The following is a 22,086-nucleotide window of genomic DNA, read 5'->3' as shown; positions in this document are numbered from 1 at the left end:
GAGACTCCCAGTTAAATCACTAAGAACTGGGCTGACAGAACCACAGAATCACAGCTAGAGCCAGTAGTGAGCAATGGCCCTCTGCACAAAGAATCCCACCCAAACGCAGAGGTAGCATCTACACTAAAGCACGGCAACAGGGCAGCAGTAGCGTTTTAAGGGTAGACAAACCCTGAGTGCATCCGAAGAAGTGAGGTTTTTACTCACGAAAGCTTATGCCCAAATAAATCTGTTAGTCTTTAAGGTGCCACCAGACTCCTTGTTGTTTTTGTAGATACAGACTAACACGGCTACCCCCTGATACCTGAGTGTTATGAAGTCCTGAAGAGCTGAATGAGCAGGTTTTAAGTATTACACATTTAACGAGGGGACCCACATTAGAAACCTGCACTAGGACGCATGTTCGTGTGGCTCCGCCACTGGTGACTCAACCACTTCAGCAGCCAGAGCAAAGGCTCACACGCACGTGATGCCTCCCAGGAGCCGAGGCTCGCCTTATTGAGCGGCAGGGCACAGAGACCCACACCAGGACATGAGCCCTGAAAGCACCCCCAACTCCCCACTCAGCCTGGCCCCCTCGGTCCAGCTCCGCTCCCCCCTCACACACACACACACCTAGCTCCGTTCCCCGCCCCCACTCGCCCCCCTCCGCCCCGACACGGCTTCTCACTGCCGGGGGCAGCCTTCCTCTCACCAGGACTCGCCCGGCCTCAGAGCTATCCCTAGCAGCGGCCCCAGCTCTGCCCGCTGGGCCCCGACGTCCGGCCTCGGGCCACCATCTAACTCCGCCGCCATGTCTGTGCACCCGGCGCCCCCGCCCTGCAGCGGATATCCGGCCAACGTGCGCAGGCGCACTGCCTCCCTCCCTCCCGGGCTCCAGGCGCCCCGGCAGCGCAGCCCCTCTGCGGGAGGCGGGCCCCGCCCGCAGACAAGAAACGCGGGGGACTGGCTGCTTGACAGAACGTGCGGCTTGGCTGGTACTAAGCATGCGCAGTAACGGCCACTGAGACCACTGCTCTCACTGGGCATTAAATCCGCTCCCTGTGGTATTTATTTGGGGTGTGCATAGTCGTCTAGCCAAGCAATGGCATCTTCAGGAGCATGATGCATTCTTCTAGGCCACCACTGAACCTAGTCAGCAGGCATTCCTCGACGATGTGCGTCATCGTCTGTGTTGCGCCACAGCTGCACAAAGGGCTGTCGCAAAGGCCCCAGCGATACTGGTTGGCTGTGCAGAAACCTTGGCTTGTCCGGAACCTGTTCAACAGGGACCATTGGCGACAGGGCAGGTTGAAACTAGGCGGGCAGATGGTGGGGTCGGCAACGAGGGACTGGTTAGGGATTGTAATAGATATCCATTCCTCTCGCCAGAGTGTTTCTGCCCTAACATCCTGGCGTGGCAGATGAGACCATAATGGGCAACGTGACGGCAAACATGCAGCTGGTGGTTTAAAAAGGTCATTGTGCAACAGCAAGCTTGAGTCGGTGTGTACTTTCTCCAGTAACTTGCCAGTGGCAACCTCTCGTCTGATATGAGGAGGAGCAATATTGCTCAGAACTGGAAGCCATCGGACTGGAGTCGGACTCAGGGTGCCAGAGGTGATACGCATGGCGGCATGTAACTGCATATTCACCAGTTTGGTGTGTGACGATCGACTCCAAACTGGTGCACAGTACTCCACCACTGAATACGGACTGGCAAGAGCTGACATCTGCAAAGTTGGAGCACGAGCACCCCATGACGAACCTGCCAGTTTGCTAAGATTGTTGCGCATCTTAACTTTAGCTGCTGTCTTCTTCAGGTGGGCATGATAACTCAGTGTGCGGTCTAAGGTCACACCTAGAGAGACCAGTTCTACTTCATGCTTCTCCTTCTGACCATTCAGATAAACATTCAGTTCTCGGGTTGCACTGGCGTGATGAAGATGGAACAAACTGGAGACTGTTTTTATGACACTTGGCTGGAAGCTCCAAGTCTTACAGTAGTCAGCTAACTTTATCATGTCCAGGTTTAAGGTGGCATCAAGTTCGTGAAACATCCGGGCCTGGGTACCGCAACAGATGTCGTCTGCGTAAATGAACTTGCGTGACTCTGTTGTTGGCAGGTCATTGATGTAAAGGTTGAATAGGGATGGAGAAAGCACAGAGCCCTGGGGTAACCCATTGCTCTGTCTTCTCCGCCATATGGATGGGAGGAGACAACCGAGAGGATGAGCTTTACCTGCTCCAGCCGCAAGTGTTGGAGTCTGCTCTGACACCTTGGAACAGCGCAGCAGCCACCTGCACTCTGCCAACTCTCAGTGACACCCAACCAGATAGCCGGACACCTACTTAAAGTGTCCAGAGCACCTTTGGAGTAACAGGTGCGAAGACAAGTGAGGAACAACTGGCATATGTTTAAACGTCTACACCAGATCAGAAGCTGCCCAGAACCATTCACTGTAACAGAGTAGCATCAAATGTGGAACAGCTGGGTAGCACCAAGTGTGGAACAGCTGCAGGCTATGACAACATATCTCCAGAATTCCTGAAAAACCTTGGCCCCTGTGCTTGGCTTTCACTTGTGAAATTCTTCACCAGGGTCATCAGTGAAGGTAGGCTACCAAAGATATGGCGCACTGCAAAAATCATTGGCCTCTTAAAGCCTGGAAAGGACCCAAGTCAACCATCAAGCTATCTGTGCCGGGGGGGACAGACAGCTGTAGGAATGGGCAGGAGAGGGACTGTGGGGTAAAATAAGGGAGGGGGCATAAGTGCAAGGTTTGAGGCACTGAGGGGGGCAGAGGGGGAAACCCCGCACGTGGAGGGGCAGAGGGAGTAACAGTTTCCCTCAGGGCAGCGAGCCACCTGCAGTGTTTGCAAAACCAGGCAGGTTGTAGCCCCTGTCATAGGGCTGTCCCACTCAGCATCCGCCTCCCAGGGCTGGGGTTTGTGCATCCCAGTGCCTACACAAGGCATCTCTATCCTAGCCGGTGTGATGTATGGAGCTGCTAAAGGAATCTTGAGTCACTGAAACATCTTACACACACCCGCAAAAAAATATCTGTATATCATGGAATCATAGAATTTCAGGGTTGGAAGGGACCTCAGGAGATCATCTAGTCCAACCCCCTGCTCAAAACAGGACCAATCCCCAACTAAATCATCCCAGCCAGGGCTTTGTCAAGCCTGACCTTAAAAACCTCTAGGGAAGGAGATTCCACCACCTCCCTAGGTAACCCATTCCAGTGCTTCACCACCCTCCTAGTGAAAATGTTTTTCCTAATATCCAACCTAAACCTCCCCGACTGCAACTTGATATTCCTGTTCTGTCATCTGCTACCACTGAGAACAGTCTAGATCCATCTTCTTTGGAACCCCCTTTCAGGTAGTTGAAAGCAGCTATCAAATCCCCCCTCATTCTTCCCTTCTGCAGTCTAAATAATCCCAGTTCCCTCAGCCTCTCCTCGTAAGTCATATACTCCAGCCCCCTAATCATTTTTGTTGCCCTCCGCTGGACTCTTTCCAATTTTTCCACATCCTTCTTGTAGTGTGGGGCCCAAAACTGCACACACTACTCCAGATGAGGCCTCACCAATGTCGAATAGAGGGGAATGATCACATCCCTCGATCTGCTGGCAATGCTCCTACTTATACAGCCCAAAATGCCATTAGCCTGCTTGGCAACAAGGGTACACTGTTGACTCATATCCAGCTTCTCGTCCACTCTAACCCCTAGGTCCTTTTCTGCAGAACTGCTGCCTAGCCACTTGGTCCCTAGTCTGTAGCAGTGCATGGGATTCTTCCATCCTAAGTGCAGGACTCTGCACTTGTCCTTGTTGAACCTCATCAGATTTCTTTTGTCTAGGTCCCTCTGTATCTTATCACTACCCTCCAGCGTATCTACCTCTCCTCCCAGTTTAGTGTCATCTGCAAACTTGCTGAGGGTGCAATCCATGCCATCCTCCAGAACATTAATGAAGATATTTAACAAAACTGGCCCCAGGACCGACTCTTGGGGCATTCTGCTTGATACTGGCTGCCACCTACACATAGAGCCGTTGATCACTACCCCTTGAGCCCGACGATCCAGCCAGCTTTCTATCCACCTTAAAGTCCATTTGTCCAGCCCATACTTCTTTAACTTGCTGGCAAGAATACTGTGGGAGACCTTATCAAAAGCTTTGTTAAAGTCAAGGAATAATATGTCCACTGCTTTCCCTTCATCCACAGAGCCAGTTATCTCGTCATAGAAGGCAATTAGGTTAGTCAGGCATGACTTGTCCTTGGTGAATCCATGCTGACTGTTCCTGATCACTTTCCTCTCCTCTAAGTGCTTCAAAATTAATTTCTTGAGGACCTGCTCCATGATTTTTCCAGGGACTGAGGTGAGGTTGACTGGCCTGTAGTTCCCTGGATCCTCCTCCTTCCCTTTTTTAAAGATGGGCACTACATTAGCCTTTTCCCAGTCATCCGGGACCTCCCCCAATCGCCATGAGTTTTCAAAGATAATAGCCAATGGCTCTGCAGTCACATCCGCCAACTCCTTTAACACCCTCAGATGCAGTGCATCTGGCCCCATGGACTTGTGCTCGTCCAGCTTTTCTAAATAGTCCGGAACCACTTCTTTCTCCACAGAGGGCTGGTCACCTCCTCCCCATACTGTGCTGCCCAGTGCAGTAGTCTGGGAGGTGACCTTGTTTGTGAAGACAGAGGCAAAAAAAGCATTGAGTACATTCGCTTTTTCCACGTCCTCTGTCACTAGGTTGCCTCCCCCATTCAGTAAGAGGCCCACACTTTCCCTGACCTTCTTCTTGTTGCTAACATACCTGTAGAAACCCTTCTTGTTACTCTTAACATCCCTTGCTAGCTGCGACTCCAAGTGTGATTTGGCCTTCCAGATTTCACTCCTGCACGCCTGAGCAATATTTTTATACTCCTCCCTGGTCATTTGTCCAATCTTCCACTTCTTGTAAGCTTCCTTTTTGTGTGTAAGATCAGCAAGGATTTCACTGTTAAGCCAAGCTGGTCGCCTGCCATATTTACTATTCTTTCTACACATCGGGATGGTTTTTCCTTCAACCTCAATAAGGATTCTTTAAAATACAGCCAGCTCTCCTGGACTCTTTTCCCCCTCATGTTATTCTCCCAGGGGATCCTGCCCATCAGTTCCCTGAGGGAGTCAAAGTCTGCTTTTCTGAAGTCCAGGGTCCGTATTCTGCTGCTCTCCTTTCTTCCTTGAGTCAGGATCCTGAATTTGACAATCTCATGGTCACTGCCTCCCAGGTTCCCATCCACCATTATCCATTCCCATATCCCATCCATTCCCATTTCCCACCATTAGACATCGTCAGTTTCCTATCAATGGCCTGGACTTCCAATTTAAATAAATAAATCAGCAAACCAAAGTTCTCATATGCACAGACACAGTGTGAAGCGATAGCTGCAAATGTTTTTGCTCCATGGGCAAATGATTAATTAATTAACTATCTGAAAGATGTTGAATGTGTGTCACTGTGTGTTGATGCATCAAATCACAGACCTATGAAATTGGTTTCTGGCTTGGTTTGCTATTTCAAGGCTTATGAAGGCAGTGCGTGTGGATTTTGTCAAACTTGTGGATTTTGTCAAACTTAAAAGGCGAGACTTCAGAACTTATTGCAGCTGAAATAATAAGGTGGTGCCGTTCTCAGTAGATAATACAAACACAAACTTTGGCAGCCTCTACAGACATGGAAGATGCATGCCAAAGTAAGATGAGTGTAGGCCTTGGATGCCCTGCTCATATCATGCACAAGTGTTCCTGAACTGCAGGGGATAGAATGCTTTCAACATCTACCACACTTGTAATCAGGGCCATGCTTAGGCATATGCAGAATACGCAGCGCGTAGAGCACCATGACATTTGGGAAACCAAATTGCCCCAAATTTCATGGTGCCCTACACAGCTGCGTGTTTTGTATGTGGCAGCGCCAGCAGCCAGCCCCATCCCCCAGCTGGCCCCCCTGTGCATTCCTCAGGGGATGCGGGGCCTGGGACAATTCCCTCCACCCCGACCCACCTCTTCCCGCCCCCATTTTCCACCCCTTCTCCCAACCCCTCTCCCCCAGGCCTTGAGCGCAGCCCAGACCCTCCGCGGGGGGGCAGAATGGGGGACCAGGTGCTTGGGATGTGTAGAGCACTCTAATTGGTAGGGACAGCCCTGCTTGTAATTAAGATTTTTGGATATTTTCATATATTTGCTGTTCACATAGAAAGACTGAAAAGTTTTTGTGAGTACATGGGACAAGAATATCAGACTATAGTGGGAGGCAGTAGTGTCAGATGGCTGTTGATGCTTGAGGGAGATGATCACTATGCAGTAAAGTGGGTGGATATCTTAAACAATCTCAAAAAGAAGCTGGTTACAAGGCATGAAGAAGACTTTGTGCTTGTTTTACTGAGAAAACTGAGAGACCTAGAAGAACATCAGTTCTATCTTAATGTGTCAAGATTTTTTTTGATACAGCCATAAAATAAATACATGCCTGGGGAACAGATGACTTGAGAGATTTGAAGTTTCTGCTTTTAAATAAAGTTTCTTTAAGATCCAAGATTGAAACAGCAGACAAGTTACTACAGAAGAAATGCCCGAATGTGACAATTAACAAGGATGTACTGTTTGCTGAAATAACTCTGTTCAATAAATTTATGACAGGAAAACTGTGTGAATGGAATGACAACTACAATTATCACAGTATATGGCAGATGGGATGAAGTAATCAAGCTGTCAAGGTTCCCCACCCCCACTCTGAACTCTGGGATACAGATATGGGGACCCGCATGAAAGACCCCCTAAGCTTATATTCTACCAGCTTAGGTAGAAACTTCCCCAAGGCCCAAATTCCTTTCATTGTCCTTAGACTGGTATTGCTGCCACCACCAAGTGATTTACACAAAAATTCAGTGAAGGGTCACTTGGAATCTCTATCCCCCCCAAAATATCCCCCCAAAATCCTTCGCTCCCTTTCCTGGGGAGGCTTGAGAATAATATACCAACCAATTGCCTTAGCAATGTAAGCACAGACCAGACCCTTTGTCTTCAGGACACTGAAATCAATCAGGTTCTTAAAAGAATAACTTTATTTATAAAGAAAAAGTAAAAGAATCACACCTGCAAAATCAGGATGGAAGATAACTTTACAGGGCAATAAAAAGATTAAAACACAGAGGATTCCCCCCTGGGCTCAGCTTCACAGCACAAAAACAGGAATAAAACTACTTCTGTAGCATAGAAAAATTCACAAGCCAAAACAAAAGATAACCTAACGCATTTCCTTGCCCTACTTACAATTTCTGTGGTTTTAGATGGATTGCACTCCAGCCAAAATGCTTCTGAAATAAATGTAGTCAAACTTTACTAATTCTGGGTCACTGAGAACGAAAATGATGCTTAAAATTGTTGATTGGCTCTAGTTTTCAAGATATGCTATTGGGTCAGTATATACAACCCTTGACTTGGGAATGGCGGAGGATAAGTGAGTTAAAGGGAAGGGATCTCAATTTAAACCAGAAATGACTAAAATACATCTTTGAATGGCTCTATGAATAAATCTATGACTGGGTTTGGACAGTACTTGCTTTTTAGGCAAAACAATGAATGATGCAATCTGAAGCTGATATTGCATCATACATGATATGAATTGCATCATGTTATTCCTAGAAGTCATGGATGATGCAATCATAACGAAGCTTACATTACTCTGCTGAACAAATTGCCCTATATCAGCTCTAGAAATCATACAGTGTCGTACTCTCTTATTTGTCAGTGTTTGATTTTGCAAAGGGACACATTTCTGTTTAGCCAAAGTGAGCAGAGATGCCACATACTTGTGTGAACAGTGCAGATAACTTCTGCTATGTTTGTGGTGAAGTGACTTTTGCATCACAAAAGCGCAGTATAACCACTATGGTTAAGAAAGCCTATCACCTTTATTTTGACTGCAAAATTGGAGATCAGGACACGAGGTGGGCCCCACACATATGCTGCAACACTTGTGCAACAAATCTTTGTCAGTGGTTGAACAGGAAAAGGAAATCTATGCCTTTTGCAGTGCCAATGATTTGGAAAGAGCCAACAGATCATAGCAGCAATTGTTACTTCTGCATGGTGCCTCCAGTTGGGAAAGGTGTGTCAAAGAAAAAAAAGTGGACTGTGCATTATCCAAACATTCCATCAGCTATACGCCCAGTACCCCATGGAGAAGGACTGCCGGTTCCTGATGCACCAGAATCATTCTCACTTGAGTCAGACGAGGAGGAGGAAGAGGATGATACTTCTGGTCCTGAACCATCAATGTCACAGGACCCACATTTTCTCCCATCCTCCTCCTCTGAACCACACCTCATAACACAAGGTGAACTGAATGACCTTGTCAGGGATTTGGAACTACCCAAGAGTAAGGCAGAGCTGTTGGGCTCCAGACTACAGCAGTGGAATCTCCTGGCAGGTGACATTAGGGTTTCCGTGTTCCGTGACCGTCAAAAGGATCTTGTTCCATTCTTCTTCATGGAAGGTGATCTTGTAGCCTGCAACAACATCGATGGTGTGATGGCAGCCCTCAACATCGTTCACGATCCAGATGAGTGGAGACTGTTCATTGATTCATCGAAGACGAATCTTAAAGCTGTTTTACTGCATAATGGCAATGTTTTGCCATCAATTCCAGTTGGTCATGGAGTCCATATGAAGGAAACCTATGACAACACGAAACAACTTTTGAGGTGCATAAACTATGACCAACATCAGTGGCAGCTTTGTGGCGATTTGAAGGTTGTTGCTCTCTTGCTTGGTCTGCAGACTGGATACACAAAGTACTGCTGTTTTCTCTGCGAATGGGATAGTCGTGCAAGAGATTCCCACTATATCAAGAAAGATTGGCCACTCCGACAGTCATTGGAGCCTGGGAGGAAAAGTGTTCAGCATCCACCACTTCTTGAATCAAGGAAGATTTTGTTACCACCCTTACACATCAAGCTGGGTTTGATGAAGAACTTTGTCAAGGCCATTGACAAAACACAAGCAGCTTTCAAGTACCTCCGTGGAAAATGTCCAAGGTTAAGTGAAGCTAAGATAAAGGAAGGTGTCTTTGTTGGTCCTCAGATTCGTGAACTTCTTCGAGATGATGCATTTGACCATGCACTGCATGGCAAGGAAAAGACGGCATGGAAAGCCTTCCAGTTAGTGTCAATAAATTTTCTCTGAAACAACAATGCAGACAACTACAGGTTGTTGGTGGAAAACCTCCTCAAGGCATACAAAAGCCTTGGCTGCAACATGTCACTAAAGATACATTTTTTGCACTCTCATCTAGATTTTTTCCCACCGAACTGCGGAGCAGTGAGCGACGAGCACAGCCAGCGATTTCACCAGGACATTGCAACAATGGAGAAACGCTATCAGGGCAAATGGAGCCCATCAATGCTTGCAGACTATTGCTGGACAGTGACAAGAGATGCTCCATTTAATGAATACAAGAGACAAGCCAAGAAGCGCCGAGTAGACACTGAATAGGACTAAACTATGTACATAATAGTTTTTTGCCTTTTGTTTCATAATAAATTTTATTTATATAACCCTTTTGCTGATTTTTAAAGTGTTACATAAACAGGACAGGTGAAATATTATCATGTAAAGCAACCATAAACACATGAAAAGACCTAGGTTTACAATTTATGATTAAAACTCTACTATCTACACAATATACATAGACATAAAATGTAAAAACTTAAATATCTTAGAAACAGTAGCCAATCAGTTGTTTTAACTGTCATATTTGAATTCAGCACATCAAAATACATAATAAATAGCACATTTTATCTCTGAAGCAGACGACTTCTCAAAAATTGTAGACCAGTGTTATTCCAGGTATATTTTCAGGAGATGTTATACCTGCTTGGTCTTGCCCTCTGTCCAGAAAAGGAACAACAAAGGAGAACAACAAACAAATATTCCCCCACCCACCCACACACAGATTTGAAAGTATCTTTTTTTCCTCATTGGTCCTTCTGGTCAGATGCCAACTAGGTTATTTGAACTGTTTAACCCCTTACAGGTAAGGCGATTCAGTACAGCTGCCAAAAAGGGATTTTATGCTACCCTTCCCTCTATATTTATGACATAAGCATTTTAGAGAATCCTCAGTACCACACGCAAATATAAAAAAAATGGCAGAACTGATGCTTCACTCTAGAGAGTGTTTTCTGTCATGAATGACCTGTGCACAGCAGAAAAATCCAGATACAAGGCTGAAACTGTGAAAGCCATTCTCATTGGCTACGCAGCAGTTCTGCAGAGAAGGATCTGGGGATTACAGTGAATGAGAAGCTGGATATGAGTCAGCAGTGTGCCCTTGTTGCCAGGATGGCTAACAGCATATTGGGCTGCATTAGTAGGAGCATTGCCAGCAGATTGAGGGAAGTGATTATTCCCCTTTATTCGGCACTGGTGAGGCCACATCTGGAGTATTGCATCCAGTTTTGGGCTCCCTACTACAGAAAGGATGTGGACAAATTGGAGAGAGTCCAGCGGAGGGCAACAAAAATGATTAAGGGGCTGGGGCACATGACTTACGAGGAGAGGCTGAGGGAACTGGAATTGTTTAGTCTGCAGAAGAGAAGAGTGAGGGGGGATTTGATAGCAGCCTTCAACTACCCGAAGGGGGGTTCCAAAGAGGATGGAGCTTGGTTGTTCTCAGTGGTGACAGATGACAGAACAAGGAGTAATGATCTCAAGTTGCAGTGGGGGAGGTCTAGGTTGGATATTAGGAAACACTATTTCATTGGGAGGGTGGTGAAGCACTGGAATGGGTTAACAGGGAGGTGGTGGAATCTCCATCCTTAGAGGTTTTTAAGGCCCAGCTTGACAAAGCCCTGGCTGGGATGATTTAGTTGGGGTTGGTCTAGATGACCTCCTGAGGTCTCTTACAACCCTAATCTTCTATGATTCTATGACTGTCAAAATAAACTTCACTTTGCCCTGTCTTGAGTTCAGCAAACTGAGCAAGAACATTAAAATTCTAAAACAGATATACTCATCAGAAATACAGCAAGCTTCTCTAATACTCACCAGTATTCCTGGTGCTGGCAGCACAATTCCTTATATGCATCCAGGGGTGGGAGTTTTCCATCTACAGACGATTTCCGTCTCTTAGACCATTGGAGGAGTATGCAGAGGTCTTCCAGGGGGTATATCTATTCATCTAGATATTTGCCTAGTTTTACAACAGGCTACATAAAAATCACTAGCGAAGTCAGTACAAACTAAAACTTCATACAATGATGTGGTTATACAGCTCTATATACTATACACTGAAATGTAAGTACAATATTTATATTCCAATTGAATTATCTTATAATTATATGGTAAAAAGGAGAAAGTAAGCAATTTTTCAGTAATAGTGGCTGTGATACTTTTGTATTTTTATGTCTGATTTTGTAAGCAAGTAGTTTTTAAGTGAGGTGAAAGGTGCAGGTACGCAAGACAAATCAGACTCCTGAAAAGGGTACAGTAGTCTGGAAAGATTGAGAGCCACTGTCCTAGACGTTTGGGGGGAACTGTGAAAAATTGAGGGACTTTTTTGTATTATTTTACATATAAACTCTATAAAACCATTTTGTTTGTAGTTTTATAATGCTCCACTAGGTGGTGAAAAGTCACTTCTGTTCATTCTCATTTAAAATTGTTACATTCTTTATATCCACATTATGGTTGACTACATGGTTGTATGGTGGAGGTTTAGCTCCCGGCAGATTCCACTAGCAGAAGCAACAAAGTAGTCATGCCGGTTTTCTTGAAATGCGGAGATGACACAGCACTCATTGATAAATCTGTGAAAAATAAATGTTGGCAGTGATGTGAAGAAATAGATTCTTTAAATAGGCCATACTATGGACAGTAGGTACAGAAAACTGATATTCTTGAACAATGTTTTTGTATTGTTTGTAACTGGTGTCTGAATGCACTTCTTTCACATGGTGTCACTGCCACTGTGATTATATGCATATTTATAGTTTTCAGAGTAGCAGCCGTGTTAGTCTGTATCCGCAAAAAGAAGAACAGGAGTACTTGTGGCACCTTAGAGACTAACAAATTTGTTAGAGCATAAGCTTTCGTGTGGGCTGTAGTCCACGAAAGCTTATGCTCTAATAAATTTGTTAGTCTCTAAGGTGCCACAAGTACTCCTGTTCTTTTTGCATATTTATAGTGTATATTTTAATAGTTACATATATAACTGCTAAAAATGTTTTGCCTTGCTACGCTCCGCAACTTACATTTTCAGTCTTGGCTACTTTGCTGTACTCTCACCCCATGCATCCCCACATTTGATTTACAAACAATATGGTCACCTTAGATTGCTAGTAGTTTTAGCAATGACAGCTGTGTTTCTATTATAACAATTCCTATGTTTTTACTGTGGTTTTTAATTTGGAATTTTTAATTCTAAATTTTTCTTCTTGTTATAGCATGAGTTTATTCTGATGGTCATGTGACTTCCATTTTGACTGATTTCCTGGTCTGGTGTCAAAATTTCTTCATTTTAATTTGACCCACCAGTGTGGATTGCCTTTCTCAACTGTTGTTATGCTTCTCAATCCAGCTCTTGGCACTTTTTTGCATTTCACTGCTGGTGTGTAGAACTTGGTTTCCACATATTCACTAAGGGTAGTATACTATCTCATATTAAATCCTTTTGAAAGGCAAATATCTACTGTGATTTTTATTAAAACACATCTACAATCCCAAGATTACTTAACCACAATAACTCAAAACTCCTGAGTTACACACCCACTAGTCATGACATGTTAAAAAAAAAAAAAATCCCCCCCCCCAAAAAAACTTATGTATGTGCCTTTTTGTTCCTGAGCCTTTAGTGTGCAGTAGGCCCAGATCGACAAAGCCTAAACACCTTAGTGAATCTTGGCCTAACCTCACACTTCGGTTACCTCACAAACAATTCATATACCTAAGGCCACTACAAACTTACGTCGACTCAAATTACATCAACATAGAGCCACCAAAGTTAGTAGATCATGGTTCTGAATTCAATAAGGAGGTAAAAAGACTGTTTTTTACTATTTCTTCAACCTCAAAAATAAGTCACATTATTAGGTCCTAGAGATAGTTGATGGTGAATATGAGCTTCAATATCCTCATGAGTTTCTTTCATGTGAATTGTTGTGGACAAGTTTTTCAGCCCACCCTCCCTCTTTTTGCAGACACTGCAGGTGGCTCATCCAAGGAGGTGTTACTATTTAAAAAAACAAAACAAAAACAAAACAAACACACCCACAACTGTCTCCTTACCTACCAACACCCCTCCTCCCCCCCCCCCATATATTTTTCCATATAGTAATATTAAAAGATGGGATAGTAAACCACACTAATTTCATGCAAAAGAGGGGAGGGAGTATACATTTAGACTTTTCCAAAGGAAAGTTTCTGGCATAATTTTTTCTCTCACTATAACCTGATCCTTAGTTTAAAAGGAATAAAAACAGCCTCACCAGCCCATACTACCCACAAATCAATGGTTAGATGAAAACACCAACAAATCCATCAAAAGGTAATTTTAGGGTGAAAAAAATTCTAGTAGTAGAGGCAAATAGAATGCACCATGTCATAAGCTCTCTACACCCCCCATCAGGTTTTTCCCTCTAGCTCCTCCATCTGCCCATTAGTCTTTTTAACCTTTTCACCCAGGGCTATTTTCTACTCCAGGTACCAGCTCAAGAAGCCTCTAGCTAGCAGCCAAAACCTGCACTGTCCTAGGCAGCCAGCCACACCTAGGAAGAGACTATACTTCTTTACAGCCACTTCAGTTACTAGCTTCCTGGCTTTATAAAGCTGTCCCAGCTCCTCCCCCAGCTGGGCTTCATCAACCAATTAGGCATTAGTGCTCCCTGGCTTTCCTCTTCCAGGTGCAGCCTGTGGAGTTATTTGGCCCACCTGGCCATCTTAACGCCTTCCAGTCCTGTGTCGGATGGACACAGGTGTACCCCATCTATCAGAATTTGCTACCCCTGGACCAGAGGATGACAAAGATGAGAGAATAAATAAGAATGGTAATAGCAGAAGGGAGTAGAGTCCTTGCCAAGTGGTGGAAGGGAGAATGGGGATCCCTGGTATGGGGGAAGGAAGGAAGGGCAGGCGGGCACAAAAGATCCTGCTTGGTGGGCATATTGGGAGACCCAGGACTGGGGCATGCAGAGCTAGCCCTGAGCAGGGGGATAATGGTATCAGGAAGCGGGACAAGAGGGACACAGAGCCCCTAGCATGGGGGGAGAATGCAGGGAATGGAGAACACACAGCAACCTTGTCATGAAGGAGGACTGGGTGTTGCATGGAGTCCCTACACCAGAGGTGGATGGGAGGGTGGCCCACAGGGAGCTGGGAATGGGGAGGATGGTGGAAGGGTACAAGGAGCCCCTGGGGTGTGCTATGAGAAGCAAGACAGTATGCTCCCCCTAGTCTTATCTACTCTAATTTAGGGTTTCCTCTTAAGTTGCATGAACAGAATTGAACCAACTTTTTCTCTCCTAACCAGCTCAGAGGTTCCTGTTTTCTAAGTGTGACTCTCAGGGTCTAGCTGCAGGGCATTAACCCAGTTATCTACACTCATTCTTCCTCTTGAATAGGCTGAGCTCAATGAGCATGGCCACACTGTGAGATAACACTTGAACTCCTGTGTGTGCCCACACTGGGTCTGCACCCACACATGCATGTACTAAGGCATCTGGGGATTTGCTCTAGCACGAGATCTAATACCTAAACTGCTTTGGCACCTACACCATTGTCTCTAGCCAGACATCATCCCACAATTCTTTCCCAGTGAATGGCGGGAGAATGTGCCTGCCCACTCTGGGCACACGGGGAATTGTGGGAATGCATTGGGAGGGTTAAAGGGACTTGAGTGGGGCTAGCCTGCATCCACACTACAGGTTGTGTTAGCAGCTGATGACCTGTGCTGATTCAAGCTTTAGCCTGTGTCCCCTGACAGGCCAGTCTCTTGAGGTAAAAGCACCAACACACTTGATTTTGTAAGGCCAGGACCTGAGTTAAGGGAAACACTTGAGCAACTGTTAAAAAGGGCCTCCTAGCTCTTGCCCTCAGCTCTGCTACCGAGACAGACCCCTGAAGTAACATCTCTCTTCCATTATATGGCACAGAAAAGTCACAGATACAGATGCTATATTAATCATCATGGGTTCCCCAATATTTAACCCAATAACCTTTTTTGGCAGCTGTGAAAGTTAGCAGGATTTTGCTCGTCCATTGTGCTGATTACGGAAAGCTATTGGAACAATCTATCTGGAGACAGGTTTGTGCCATCACATTAGATACACTCCCAGTTTAATTTTGCAAATGAAAATGCTTTTTCCTGTGAAGTTGATGGCAGCTTAGGTTTCAGACATTTCCCTTATGAACCTGTTATTCTATAAACATCCACTACAGGGATTCTTGGATTTTTCTCTGAAGTATCTGGCTGATGTAAGAGGATCCTGCAGTAAATGGACACTGGTCCGATCCACTGTAGCAATTATGTTCCTAAAAGAGCACAACTGAAACTTGTACTGCACCCAGGTGCTGGTAGTTGGTATTTCTTGATCCAGAGTTTAGTATCAGGCAGTCCAGATTCCCACCATCCTGCTCTTTAAAAATGCCCTTGATTGAAAGGCTTTAAAATAGACTGGGAAATCCGTACTGACATCCTTGTTATGTTGCCTTCAGCTTCATCGTTATTAGCACTAAACTACAGCAGCTTCTTGCTGCTGAATTCTGCAGAAGCCAGGACATGATTGTTTTACACACATACACTTCCCTCCACCCCCACCTCCCCGCCCATTATTCAAGCTATACTTGAAAATGTTCTATGCTGCCTGCAGCCCAAAAATACAGTTAACGTCTCCTTCCAACAGTTCCTATCAGTTATAGTAAAAGGCGGAGACTTAAGTGAAAGAGGAAGACCCTACCAAAGTTAGGCAACTGTTTAACCATACACTAGCACGGAAGCCCTTGCACATACAGAAATGAGAAAGACATCCTGTTTTTCACTCGGGTGGAGTGAAGCTTGAGTAATAATGTGGTAAACACTCTGCAACACTCAGTTCCAAGTACTGTTACTCAGATCTACATGCAAGCGGAACATTGGCGCTCACATCTGCTGCCACTTTATTACACAGCACCATAGAAGAGTTGGGCCACATGCAGGAGAAAGGAAACAGTTTTTATTAGTACAGGAGAGGCAGAGAAGCTCCCTGAGGAAAGCAGAACCATTTAGAAATGTAGCAGTTGAAGTAGTGTTATTTTTTTAAGTACACCACCTCCTCCCTTCCCCAACCCAATAGGTACTGGTTTGTGTTTGGCACACCTCAGCTAGACTGCAATGGAGAGACTATCCCCCCACACACCCCCAAGGGCTTTGCAACAGGCTCATTGTGGGCAGCTTTGTGCAAGGATTAGGTGTTCCTCCCCATAGGGAACAGGATGCTATTTCCCATGAGAAATGGGCCTAGTCAGTTGTGCCTTTATTACCCAATCCTGCATTAGTTTGTTTCCTTTGGGAAAAATCTTTTGTGACAGCTAACCTCCCTCTCCCCCCCCAAAAAGCCATGAACATAACTTAGCTACTCCCTTTAACTGTCCAAACACAGTGCTGCTGGAGTAACTTGTTCAGTAAGTTACTGTCCCCTCTCCCCAACCTATTGCAGGGGAGTAGAGTGCAGCTCATATGTGGCTTGACATATCAGTGCTTGTCTACCCACCAAAATGTTACCAATAGAGTTAAACAGATTAACTCTCACATACCCTCCACAGACACTTATTCTGGTATAAGAGAGTAAAACCCTTCCCAAGTGACATACACTAACCCGAAAAAAGCCATTCTTATACCAGCATGACTGCCCACACTGGAGTTACACCCATATATCAGTTTAAATTCACACCTTATCTTCTTCTAGCATAACATTCCCACATGCATAAGCCCCAAGTTAGAGAGACCAGATATGGTACTTATCTGTTATTTCCTCCATGCCATTTCTCCCACAAGTTGTGGTCTAACAAGTCCCTTGTGCATGAAACATAATAATGTTGATCTACTTGATGCTGTATATTAAGCAGAGTGCCCCCACTCAATTTTGTTTATTGTTCTCTGCCTCCTGTCTAGGGCATAGACAAGAGGCAGGATGTTACAATTTCTTGCAACATCCTGCACAAACCATATTGAATTGAAATTTTCAATATTTTAGGAGTTCATTGTATTAAAAATGAAAGTGTTTGTGTAATTATGGGATTAACTGGAAATTCTTTGGGAGGAAGACAGAATTAATGCAATCTCTGGCAAGGACTGTGAGCTTCAGAAGCCGATGCTGAACAACATAGCAGACACAACTGATCTTTGTGGAAAATACATGTGAAATGGAATCCTGAGGCAGATTGCAAACTCCCACGAGGGGCTCAGCCTTTGAAGCTTCATACTTGGGTATGGGAGGGGACGGGACCTCTTGTCTGCTGCTCACCTGTTACAGGAGAACAGTTCAAAGACCGGCTGCATGAAGGAGTAACTGACTTACTCATGAGGGTTCTTGTACCGAGCACGAGGAACCACAAGAAAACTTCTAGGTGGGGTTTGAAGGACTGTTCACCAGCCAGAGATAAGTTGATTAGTAGGCATTTAGGGTTTTTTTTTTTAATAGTATGTTTTCTCTGTAATGCTGTTACCTTAGGTATACATGTCCTTGAGTAGAAAGAGCTGTGGGGTAGTCTAACTGTGGAACTTACACTGGTTACTGTCTCTGAGGGGAAAAGTACAGCAGGCTGATTTAGGCAGCCAGCTGTTGCTGGGGAGGTCACAGTCCAGGCAGGGAGCTGTGCAGTCTGGAAACACCTGGGTCAGGAGGCAGAGAGAGACTGCCCAAGGAGGAACCTTCCTGAGTACCCTGGAGTGGGTGCCCTTGCTTGGCCACAGAAGGAAATACGGGTGCAGTTGCCCTGAATTGTAACACAAACAACCTGATATCAGGCACTATGCTTGCAGAGCTTCTGAACCAGGGTCCAGTACACCAGTGAGCTAGCAGATCACTTTACAAAGGATGCTCACAAGCTCAAGGGCAAACTGATCATCTGATTGGGGTCAGGAAGGAATTTTCTACCAGGTCCAATTGGCTGAGACTTGGAGCGGCTGCCTTCCTCTGATGCATGGGGTGTGTATTGCTAGGCTGGGCATGACTCCCTATATCATTTCTCTGCCGTTGCAGGGCCCTTAGGCATTGGTGGCACCTTAGCCTCTCCTGTTCTCAGTCTGTGGCACACAACAGTTTAGTTTTCTGGGGACTGAAATGCTTTAGTCTAACCCAAGTTATTGGGCTCTGTACAGGGGTAACTGGGTGGAATATAATGGCCAGTGATATAAAGCAGGTCAGACAAGATGATCAAAGGCCAGAAGGGACCATTCAAATCTTTAAAATGACGGTGCAATGTGGCAGCCCCTTCTGCATGGCCCTTCAAAACTAAAGAAGCCATGAGACACAAATGCCCAACACCCCATGGCTAACCAGGCAGTAACCTTACACAGAAAAAAGACAGATATCTGGTCTTCAGGAATTGTATTAGTAACACAAAGGCTCACAATAAGCTACCCAGACTCAGGGCTGCTTCCCTTGTGGTAGTTTGCTAAAAATTCACATGCAACTTTTACAGAATACATCAAGTGCTTCTCCTGAAGAATTTGGAAGAAGCACCTTCATGAGTAAAATTTCCATGGACAACGGCATTTTACTTGCAAAGCAAAGAGGTCACAGAAAGAGCAGGCAGTCCAGGCTAGGGACAAGAAGGCTAGCAGAATGACTCAACAGGAAGCAGAGATAACAGCAGAGCTGAGGAGAGAGAAAAGTTTCAGCAGGACTTTGGCTTGGTTGAGAACATTCTACGGGACATGCTGAAGGAGCTTTTCAATATCATCTTGGATCTTGATCGTTTCAAAGTGCCTGCTGTAGCGCTTGAAGGGCACGCCATCACGCCCAATGAGGAATTTTTCGAAGTTCCAGGAGATGTCATTCCTGCACACTGGAGACCAGATGATGTACTGTGGGTTGGTCATCAGCGACATTGGATCATCATGTGGGAAAGGCAGTGCCTCTTTCAGGAAAGTGAAGAGTGGGTGAGCATTCGCCCCATTCACATCACACTTCTCAAACATGGTGAAGTTGGGCTCATAACCATTGCCAGGGCGGACATGCTTTAAGGAAAGTAGGATCTCCTCATTGGTAGCGTTCTCCTATTAAGAGAAAAAGGAAGTGTGATCTAGTGCAAGGATAAACACCAACAATTGGAATGTATTCAAGACAGAGCTTCCATCTCCATTACGGGAAGCAAACAAGAGACACAGAGTTTCTGTCTCTTTCACATTCACCTCCTAACACATACTTGTATTATTGTTGTTGTTACTTCTTGGTACTTCCTGCAATGCACATATATTCGCTGTAATTTTATTCTTTCAAAGTGTTATTTTAGTGTTTTGACTAGTCTATGCATTTCATAATTTTTATTTCTTTTACACTTAAATTTAATTCTTTGAGTATTGAGTTCTAAAATGCCTAACCTGTCCTGGTTGGAGTAATTATCCCTATGGTAACTTCTTAAAAATATAATATATATCTAGTTTTTTTTGTTTGTTTCTTCTGCTGCACATACCTCGGTGCACATAACAAAATTTATTCCACACATGGATGGAAAAAATGAAAGGGAACTTTGCCTAGCAGCCTCGGCAACATGGGTGAACAGAAATGCAAGTCAGCCTCTTCCACCTGGCACATTTATTTTCACAAGCACACTTTTTGCCTAGATACATTCTATGCAGCAATGCCCTTGATATCTTATTTGCTAATTCACAACGTTGTTTATTTTGCAACAGTGCCTGGTAACTAGTGCCAATTAAGGAGAGTCTGCTGTAGCCCTGAACCTTAGTTACACTAGCAAGTAGTGTAGTAACAGTAGTAACACTGAACAAAGAAAGGCTGCAGGTCTGTTTGTTTTGCCAAAACACTTCCCTTTCAGACCCTCTATTACCCCACCCTCTGCCCCAGGCTGTTTTGCTCAGATACCAGCACTGCTGGGAAGCAAGAAGAACATTCTGCGATAACGCCATGCTGGCTAGCACCCTAGCCAATCCACTTAGCTTCAGCCAGGGCTTGCTGTGACAATGCATGAAGATGGGAATGCAGGGCAAACACGGGAAACACTAGCAGCACAGACACATGGGCAGAGATCAGGATCCCCAGCAGGCTTGTTGCTAGCCCACATCACGACGTTTACACTACTATTGTTACTCGTTAGCTAGATTAAGGCGAGCACGGGCATGCCTATGCCTGCTCCAATCACACTACCTAGGTAGGCACAGCCCTGGCAGGCCTCGAGCTGTACACCACTGACACTAGTCTCTAAGGTGCCACAAGTACTCCTGTGCCACAAGTACTCCTGTTATTTTTGCGGATACAGACTAACACGGCTGCTACTCTGAAACCACTGACACTGCGCGGCATAGCAGTCACTAGGCCAGCTAGGATGTAATCTGGCCAATGGATAGGAGGACGGCATGTACTGGAGACCAGATGCAGGGACTAGCTCTGAAAAGTTATGGGGATTTATCCCTTTCAGGGGCACCTGCCCTACAGGCAGGGGCGGCTCCAGGCACCAGCACACCAAGCGCGTGCCTGGGGTGCCAAGTAGGGTGACCAGATGTCACGATTTTATAGGGACAGTCCCGATTTTTGGGGCTTTTTCTTATATAGGCTCCTATTACCCCCCATGCCCTGTCCTGATTTTTCACACTTGCTGTCTGGTCACCCTAGCGCCAAACCACTGGGGTAGGGGCGGCCTGCCAGTTACTGTGAGGGCGGCAGGCAGGCTGCCTTCAGCGGCATGTCTGTGGGAGGTCCGCCGGTCCCGCGGCTTCGGCGGCAGGTACGCGGGACCGGCAGACCTCCCACAGGCATGCCGCCGAACCCGCGTTACCAGCGAACTGCCTGCAGGCATGCCGCTTAAGGCTGCCTCACTGCCATACTTGGGGCGGCAAAATACATAGACCCACCCCTGTCTGCAGGACACCACGCGGGGCCTGTGGCGGGAGGTCTCAGGCATTTAAACCTCCTCTCCTAAAAGCCGCCCCAGAGCCCGCACCCCATGCTAGCTGCGCAGCTGCCCCGCGACCGCTGGGGGAGGGGTCAGTGGCTGTAGCCGGGTCCGGGCTCGCAGGCCGAAGCGGCAGCAGCAGCCGGCCGGGATCGCTACAGCACAGGAAGCCACTGCAGGGTCTCCCGATCTAGGCTGTGCGAGCAGCCGCCTCCCGCCCCATCGCTCCCGCGCAGAGAGCCGCCGGCCCTGTCCCCGTCGGTACCTGGTGGCCGAACTGGTTGCAGGGGAAGGCCAGCACGGCCAGCCCGGACCCATAGCGCCTCTGCAGCTCGCTGAGCTGGGCGAAGTCCCGGGCCGTGGTGCCTCAGAGCGACGCCACGTTGCTCACCAGCAGTACGCGGCCCAGGAGCGAGCCCAGCGCCAGCGGTTCCGCCGCGTCCAGCGGCCGCGCCTGCAGCCCCGCCAGACGCCCGGCTGCCATGGGATCGCGCAGGGTATGGGTCGGGAGCTGCGCCCGGGCAGGAGCCGCTGGCCCCCCAGCGGGGTGGGGCCTGGCTAAGGCCGGCCCCCAGAGAGGGGCACGCACAGTTCCCGGGCGGGAGAGTCCCGGGGTTGGGGCCCAGCAGCAGGGGCCGGGCTGGACGGGCGTCTCAGCGCACCGGAGGGTGGAGCTACAGCCGGACCGCGGCTGGCCTCGCTGTGCCCTGGGGTCCTGTGTTTTCTTCAGGAATTAAAATTCGGGGCGGGGGATAGTGAGGACTGATGAGGGGTAAGACCATTAGGGCAAAGGTGGGCTGTATGGCACCATAGTAAAAACTGAAAAATGTTTCAAGACCATTTTATTAGCTTTAACTTATGTTTTTAAATCATCACACAAAGTAAAGTTGGCTACACAAGCTACTATGAAGCAGTATATCTACATCCTTCTTGGTTTCCTG

General features: G+C 46.4%; 2 protein-coding genes across 15 annotated transcripts in view; both read right to left on the bottom strand.

Annotated features, from left to right (window-relative positions):
• Positions 1–852, bottom strand: part of USP4 (ubiquitin specific peptidase 4) — a 145,225-nt gene extending 144,373 nt beyond the window's left edge. For all 14 annotated transcript variants that reach the window (XR_010589444.1, XR_010589445.1, XR_010589446.1 and 11 more), the window contains exon 1: positions 695–852. Coding sequence is in view for 6 of the 14 variants with exons in the window: in XM_065553186.1 (XP_065409258.1) it covers positions 695–795 (101 nt within the window). In the remaining 8 variants the exon portion in view is untranslated. The remainder of the gene's footprint in view (positions 1–694) is intronic.
• Positions 853–18,604: 17,752 nt separating this feature from the next.
• Positions 18,605–21,792, bottom strand: GPX1 (glutathione peroxidase 1). Its single transcript, XM_005279663.5, has 2 exons — positions 21,411–21,792; positions 18,605–19,292 (listed from the first exon to the last, which is right to left on the bottom strand). The coding sequence occupies exons 1-2, from the start codon at positions 21,627–21,629 to the stop codon at positions 18,942–18,944; spliced, it is 570 nt and encodes a 189-aa protein (XP_005279720.2). The 5' UTR covers positions 21,630–21,792; the 3' UTR covers positions 18,605–18,941.
• Between the last annotated feature and the right edge of the window lie 294 nt (positions 21,793–22,086).

The sequence above is a fragment of the Chrysemys picta genome, chromosome 7 (genome assembly GCF_011386835.1).
Source record: "Chrysemys picta bellii isolate R12L10 chromosome 7, ASM1138683v2, whole genome shotgun sequence".
Taxonomy (NCBI): Eukaryota; Metazoa; Chordata; order Testudines; family Emydidae; genus Chrysemys; species Chrysemys picta.
Note: the sequence above shows the minus strand (reverse complement) of the source record. Positions and strands in the feature narration are given on the sequence as shown.